General features: G+C 47.5%; 1 protein-coding gene across 3 annotated transcripts in view; it reads right to left on the reverse strand.

Moving 5' to 3' along the window:
* The window catches only part of SP4 (Sp4 transcription factor), a 31294-nt gene extending 24227 nt beyond the window's left edge, over window positions 1-7067 (reverse strand). The window contains exons 1-3 of one of the 3 annotated variants that reach the window (XM_073677784.1): window positions 6805-7067; window positions 5982-6067; window positions 2218-3772 (exon numbers count right to left, since the gene is read on the reverse strand). In XM_073677784.1, the coding sequence (XP_073533885.1) occupies window positions 2218-3772; window positions 5982-6050 (1624 nt within the window). In that variant the 5' untranslated portion in view covers window positions 6051-6067; window positions 6805-7067. Of the gene's footprint in view, window positions 1-2217; window positions 3773-5981; window positions 6380-6400; window positions 6730-6804 lie in introns of those variants that run through there. The other 2 variants (XM_073677783.1, XM_073677782.1) reach the window with 2 other exon arrangements.
* Between the last annotated feature and the right edge of the window lie 990 nt (window positions 7068-8057).

Consider the following 8057-nt stretch of genomic DNA (forward strand, 5'->3'; position numbering starts at 1 on the left):
ACTTTATCAAAAATAAAAATTACAACTATAGGTGCTGATGGCTGTACAAATAGCCCTGGGATTCCAGCTCTGCAGCACTTTATTCTAGCTCAGTATTCACCTGCGAGTACTAAAAGCAAAATTTAGACTAAGCTACAGGGAAAAGATGAAGGCACAGGGACTTCTTGAGACTCACAAAAGAAGTAGTGTCGTCCTAGCCTCAAGACAAAGGGGGTGGGGAGAGAACTTATGACGAGCTGGGCACCACAATTAAACAGCTGCATAGTTTACCTAAGCCATACTTCCTTACAAGACAAATTTACAACTTTTCGCTTTTTTTTCTCAACTACAAATTTCTAAAAAATTGGGGAAAGTGACAAATTATAGCAGAAATCTATGCCAGATCATAGCTAGTGTAAATTTCAGTTTGGGGCACACGATCTGCCTGAGATTCACCAAAATTGTTACGATCCATGCACTTAGTGAACACTGACTGGCCTTAGTAAATGTACAAATTGTATGCTTTAATAAAAAAATAAAAAATGCAAAATCTGTTAACCAATTGCAATTTTTTTGGCAAATCATAAAATATTATTTTGCAGTGCGACAGTTGTGTCGTTGCTCATGAATATTTATTAGGGCTTGCACCTCAGACTGGTCCAATTTGTGAACTAACATTACTTCTGAGCAATGGCGAGTATGACGGAGCAAAGACCTTACTGGATAAGTCTGCAAACTCCATCCCTTAACACGTCTGACAGCTCAGGCTGTATGATGGCGACAGTGCGGTAATGCGAAGTCATCACCGCCAACCGCATGTGCTCCTATGGGGAAGAGATGCCTGGAACTTTTTTTGTAGAGTGATATTACCAGGACTGATTGGTGACAATATCAGTGTCCCAGCCGACGAGCCCTCTCACTGCTATTACATGCCGAATGACAAACTCACATCTGCACATTACAGCGGTCGGAGATGCTCATCTGTAAGTGAAATCTAAAATAGTTTTTCTCAAAGTTTTATTTACTCCTCAAAAAAAACAAAAAAGCAAAATGAATTATTTCGTACAAGCCTGCGAACTGCTGTCTCATGTGACCTTATAGCACAAACTCAGGTTACATAAAAAACTTAATTTCTTGGCACGTGATGGTAGAGACCAGAATTGGGGAAAAAAAAAAAAGATTAAAAATAGAGAAATAGTAAAAAAATGTTTCTATATGATACAGTGCTATGGCATCCATACGTGAAGTGTCCACACTTTGTGGAATTGACTGGTCCAATAATTTCTACATTCATCTGCACATAGCCTTAGGGACCGACCAGTGGCACAATATGACCACTGATTAGTAAATCTTTACAGATCGATGGATGTTTAAATGTCTGTTCACACAGGCCGACCAAAGCAAACAATGTGCATCAAGCGATCTGTCTAATATCACTCAGTGTGCACAGGCTGCCATGTTACCCGGCGTGAGTCCTGTTTATTGCCGAGAAAGATGGATCTTCTGCGCTGTGCAAAAGATCATTTCACCAGACGAGCGAGCGTTTTGCACGCTCATTTGCAGCCCGTTTCCACTGGAAGATAATCATTTTTAAGAACGCTTGTTCATGATCATCTTTCAGTGTAAATGCAGCTTAATGTTTAGCAGCAATTCTGAGTTTTTCACACCAAAATCATCTGTGTGAAATGATTGACATTAGCACTGCATCCCTTGCTTACACAAGTTGTGCTGTCAACCGACAATAATTTTTGGGCCAACTAACACAATAAGGTGACTTATCTGATCTCCCATTGAAAATAAGTTCAGGAAGCGAACAATCATTTGCATGAACATTATCAATGATTGCACAAGCGGTCATTGCCCCAGTAAAAAAAAAAAAAAAAAAGCTCCTAATACTATATGACTTCTGACATCCATATTAACTAGGCCTCATCCAGAGCCTAAACTGAACGACCATGGCTTGCAGAACAAACTATTTTTATTCCATTATGCCCATTGAATGTCTATAAAGGTCATTCACAGTCTGTGTAAAGACAGCGATGTCAGCATCGGCCAAGGGTCTCCTGACCTGAACTCCCTCAAACGCCTATGAAGCTTGAGATTGGATGAGGACACCTGCTGGCTGGGTGCAGACATTGTGGTCCATACTGTGAAACCGGATTAATCATATACAAATAACTTCGTCAAACACATACAGAATATATATGATTACAACTGGGTTTTTCCCCTGTCACATACCTCCAACACTGGTAATTGTAACCGGTACTCCCTGTACCTGAACGCCTGCTGCACCAAGATTAGCAACGCTTACTGTCTGCAGATTAGGTACAGATGTAAAGTGGGCAGCATTGAGCGTGATCGGTGTGCCAGCTACTGTAACCGGTGCAATCTGTGCAATTGTAGTGCCACTGCTTGTGGACACCGGGGTTATGGTTAATTGTTGCGGTAAGCCGGCGTTCTGGACCTGTAAGTTCTGAAGACTCTGAATGTTCTGCACCTGCACTGTTTGCCAGCTGATCTGACCAGAGGGGGTTAATGTTGGGGCCCTTATGAGAACCTGGGTTGGGCTTAACGCTTGGAGCTGAACATTTTGCAGCTGTTGCTGCTGCAGCGTTTGGATGGTCTGTCCTGACTGCAGCTGAAATGACTGCTGTGGTATGGCTTGTATGATCTGCTGCTGAGGCTGTTGGATCTGGATTTGCTGTAAGACGGGCTGTCCTACAATTTGCACCTGCTGCAGAGAATTTGATTGTTCGGACACGTTCTGGAGTCCATTCGCCTGCAGCTGAGTGCCGCTCTGGCTCTCTGCCTCTGTGACCGAGGACGGGGATTCTTCTGTGGCACGCTCACTACTTGCCGCTGTGCTGGTGAACTGGCCTGCGTCAGCAGAGCTGACCAGCGTATCACTGCTAGTCAGAGTCGTAGACACGGTGGTCGTACAGGTTGAGGATGTGGAGGAGGAGGGAGATTCAGGCATGGTACTGACAGAGGAAGTTGTGATGGGTGTGGAGACCAGCTGATTTCCATTGGTGACTCCGCCATCTGTGGGTTGAACAATCTGTGCTGGACTTCCTCCAGCAGCTACACTATTTATCACTGGCAAGGCGAGAGTCACTCCTCCTATGTTTATGGGTAAGGTTGTCACCACTTGTTGAGCCCCAGGAATGGTCTGCAGCTGCAATGGTATCGACACTCCAGGACGAATCTGCACAGGAACAGTTTGGTTTGCTAAGTTTTGCGCAATAATATTTCCAGATGTTGTTCTGTTGCCAGCCGTGATAATGGCCTGATTATTGCCAGCAGGAATAAATTGTATTTGACCTTGTAAATCTTGCAGTGCGGTGGCATTTCCAGGGCTGATCTGAATGTGCTGGCCTTCTAAAGTCTGGATCTGTGGGATGACCTGGTACTGTACGTTCCCCCCAGGAGTCTGGACTTGGATCACTTGGAACTGTCCCGGGGCGGCAGCAGAACTGCTTGGTTTGGATTTTGACGGCGATGCGTTCTCGCTGGTGTTATTCGATGACGCTGCTGTACTGGCAGCTATGGAAATCCCTTGTTGTGCTATGCTGCCTTCTTTTGAAACCGGGGGTGCAGCAGCCACAATCTGCCAAGCGCTGCCAGCCAGCTGGGTGGTCACCAATTCCAGTTGCTGTGGTTGATTCTGAAGCTGAACTAAACCTTGGCTGGGGTCAATGATGATCTGCTGCTGTCCGGTGCCTTGGTTTTCTCCTGTAGTTCCTATCTTACTGCAGGTGGCAGCTAGCAAAGCCAAGGGTGATGGCTGCGAGTCCTAATCAAAGAAGAAAGTAGGAGGAATTAGAGGCAGATCGGCAGTGTTCACATCTGATCTAACATCACAGGAAGTGGTCGCAGGCTCAGAAATATCTCCTGGCCCTAGAACTGTTCTGCAAATTTGCAAGTGCAGGAAGCCAGAGGCATGAAATGATCTGATCACGACGTAAACTAATAGGAAGAGACGGTTTACCTATTTAAGATGCAAACTGTCATAACAACACATTGAAGTGCATCTGCCTCATGTCTCCGCAAAGTCAAGACTAAAAGATATTCCTACATACATAGCCAGTTGTCTCACCAACAATTACTGTCCACGAGACGTCTGCCCACGCTCAGAGCTGGCACCGCTGTGCCACTCGCATAGTAGTGACAATAAATTTTTCTAAATAAACCACTCTTCCCATTGCTCCACTATAGCTCTATCTACCTGACCTAAACTCAAAAACCTAATTTAGGAGTATGTGTCAGCCGAGCTCAGGTCAGCCGTACCAGACATCGCAGTCAGTACTCAGGCCTAAATGTCAGAGGTGTGATACTGGCCTTATATGTGGGTTTTATTCACATGATCTGGTCATACTGCATTTTTTTAGTCGTGGTTTTTCTAAACTAATGTTTTTTGTAAACTAATGTATGTTTGCCCATCTTTTTTTCTTTATGTATAGACTAAGTGGCCTTCTTGCCATCAGAGCTGTATACAGAGGTGCTGGCCACCACGGTGACTTTGGACCAGACACGGGTCGCGTAGTTAAAGATGGCTGTGTGCCGCTGCTACATTGCAGGTGAATAGTGCTGCAAGAAGCAAAAGACAAATGGCCGGACTCCTCAAAGCTTGTACGCCAGAATGGCATAAAAGCTTTATAAAGTTGGATAATTTTGGTGGAACTCGGAAAATTTTGCGACCTTTGGCGTTCTCACACCATTTTAGCCTAGCTAAAACAAAATGGGTGGTGCGGGGACGTGGGAGTGTCGACAGCTGCTCATCAAATTCATGACAAACGGCTGCGTTCACTAGATCACAAATCTTACTCCAGCAGGGACTAGAGTAGGATTGGTGGCGAGGCACATAATCAGGAGCGTCAGACTCCAGCACATCTACTCCTCAATACTGGTGTGAACAACGCCATTCTTGATGAATCTGGCTCAAAAAGTCCAAATGGTTCCTGACTTTTTGGATTTGGTTGTGGTTGTCGTAGTACTTTGAGGGTTGCCATGCGTCTCCATTCACCAGCATCATGCTGCGATGCAACAGCGGTACAGAGCGGTTTGGTCATATGACCTGTGTTGAGGCCAAAGTTGAGTGTAGTTGCAGCCTACGGGTCCATGCACACTATAAAGCCATGTACATCTGCACTCCGAGTACCACCGTATGCTGCCTCCCTGAGAAAAGCTCTGAAATAGGACTTTGAACACGTCACATTTTTGAGCCCATAAGTAAAAACCTTCATGTGCATCTATATAACATCTGACTGTAGGTAGTGTATAAACTATGGACTACTATGGGCACTGTATAAAGAATCGGTGATACATCATACCCTCCTGCCCAATCTGACATTCGACAGGAAGAATTGCATCTGCAAGCCAGACAGCAGAGGTGTGGAGCCATCTGTATGACTCAGTGAGCATCTCTTCATGCCTGAATACAGATTAGGCAGTACAGTATGCCTTAAAGGGTTACATTAAAGTCTAGGCCTCATATTCTGCACATTCAACGCCTCCTCGCCTTTTATCATGTATTCTGCTGAAATTTGGTCTTGATGTGGAGACCATAGTTGGTGCGACTCAATGCTCAGGACCCACCATGAGAACCACCTCTTATCCTCGGCATCCATGGCTCCTCTTTTGATTAGCCGTTCTGGTGTGACATGTGCGCCACACTACAACTAAGACATCACACAAAGCTGGCTAATCAATATACCTCCCGGCATCCATGGTACTTAAGAGGCGGTTCTCATGGCTCCTCTCCCATGGCCACAAATTATTGCTGGGTCCTGAGCACTAAGTCACACCAACTCATTACTGCGGTCAGCTAAGTACATTTAGCAGTAGGTGTGAATATGTCCTCGTATTCATGGCCACAGATATATGGCAGGATAGACGATATATATCATAGCTGGCTGTGAGTGCGGACATCGGGGTCTCTGAGGGGGGGGGGGGATCTTTAGGATCTTGTGTGTGATGACAGATGACATCTGATGGGAGGTTACCTGTGAGCCGGAGCCTTTACCCTTTTTCTTGCCCTCAGTCTCGCTGGCTTTTCCTCCCTCGCTGGCCATGTCTTCCTCCGCCTGATCTGTAACATAATGAACACTGACATATGTCACCCAGCGCACAAGACACAAAGTCGCAATGACGGAGGTGAAGTGTAGTGCGCAGGGCAGCCCCACGTAGCGCCCAGGCCAGCCCCACGTAGCGCCCAGGCCAGCCCCACGTAGCGCCCAGGCCAGCCCCATGCACTGCTGTCATCCCCAGCACCTGTCTGATCAGACCCCACCCCCCAGGACAATATGTAGCACATGCTGGAGTAGAGCCATGGCTGCTGTCACAGCCCACTGTCACCGGGCCGGGGGTCTGCGGAGGAGGGGGCCTGCTCCGGGATGCAGGGGCTGGAGGGGGTGTTACGTACCGCTCATGCTGTATTATAATGCGAGCACTTATTCGTGGCACTGATAATCAGGAGGACGGGATGAGGCTAGGGGATGGGACGGGGGAGGATAAAAGGCCGGCTGGATGCTGGAGGAGGAGGGATGGGGGGCCTGGCTCTCTCCCTGTACGGATGGCGGCGGTGCTGGCTGGCTGGAGAAGGGGGCTGTGGCGTACAAGCTCCGTCTCTCCCTGCAGCCGGGGCCCCTGATTGACAGCCCCGGAGAGGGGCCGGGCACAGGCCGGGGCGGACACCCCTCTACCTCCCACCCTCCCCCGTCCATCCCGCTACGGGATCCATCGCCTCCATCCAGCCCCTAAACCTCTGTGGTGTGGTGAGGCCTCCTCCCCGGGTCCCTCCTCTCTCCCCTCCTCGCCATTGCTCACCGCACGTCCTCCCTCGTCTTCTCTGCTCAGTGCCGGCCTCGCTGCGCTGCCGCCCCCCGTCGCTGCTGGGTCCCGCCGGCTTTTAGGGCTTTATTCCGAGGGGCCGAGGAGCAATAATATTTATTTTATTATTTTCCAGCAGCTGCCGGGCGAGTCCCCTCCCCGGCTCCTCCTCCTCCGCACACATACAGAGAGCGGGGCGGTAGTGGCGCACACTGCGCCCTCCTCCTCTCTCCACTGCCGGTGGGAGGCGGAGGAGGGGAAGCATTAACCGTCTCCTTCCCGGCTGCTGTGCACTGACAGCCTGATGTGTAACACTAGTGGAGCAGTTGCTAATAGCAACCAATCGGCTTCCTGCTTTCATGCGTAATGTAAAAGTTAGAAAATGAAAGCAGGAAATTGATTGGTTGCTATAAGCAACAGACTCACTTTATGTCTGGCACCATGTTGTATTTATTGTAATGTTATAACCAATAAAGTTTATTTAAAGCTCAATTCACCCTGCATTTGCTATGCACCATTGGTGCACTGAAAGCTCAATATGCCAAATGTCATCGGTCCCCATAATCCCTGGCGCATGTTAGTGGCGGTATTAGCTGGCAAACCTTTTTTTTTTTAAAGCTTTATTAAATATTACATTCGACAACACTAATGCAGTGATATCCCATAATAAAATGTATACAGCATGGTACATGCCCTGAGGCCTTATAGTGCTGGGGTCCTGGGTTCAAATCCCACCAAGGCAACATCTGCAAGGAGTTTGTATGTTCTCCCCGTGTTTGTGTGGGTTTCCTCCGGGTTCTCCGGTTTCCTCCCACACTCCAAAGACATACTGATAGGGAATCTAGATTGTGAGCCCCAATGGGGACAGTGCCCATAATGTCTGTAACGAGCTGCAGAATATGTTGGCGCTATAAAAGCGACCATTATACCTAGATATAGTTTATAATGGGGGTCAACAGGCAAGGCCGGGCCTATGTGACCATACTGAAAATCAGGCCAGTCAAGTGGCAGACGTTAGTGGCTCCTGTGTCAGGGTGAAAATGCAATCCCTGCATCCAGCCTCGGACTGGCCCTCAGGGGAATGGGTGAATTTCCCGGTGGGCCTCTCTATATGAGCAGTAATTGGCACAATATACTTGATTCACTATGTACAGACATTGGCAGCCTCTCACCTAATCATTAATTTATCTAAATACCCAGTTTATTATTATATAGAAGCAGAAGTTAATTTAATTGTATGCAGCTGTACA

Source organism: Phyllobates terribilis, unplaced genomic scaffold (genome assembly GCF_046119375.1).
Source record: "Phyllobates terribilis strain yellow unplaced genomic scaffold, ASM4611937v1 Scaffold_4__5_contigs__length_816908805, whole genome shotgun sequence".
Lineage (NCBI taxonomy): Eukaryota > Metazoa > Chordata > Amphibia > Anura > Dendrobatidae > Phyllobates > Phyllobates terribilis.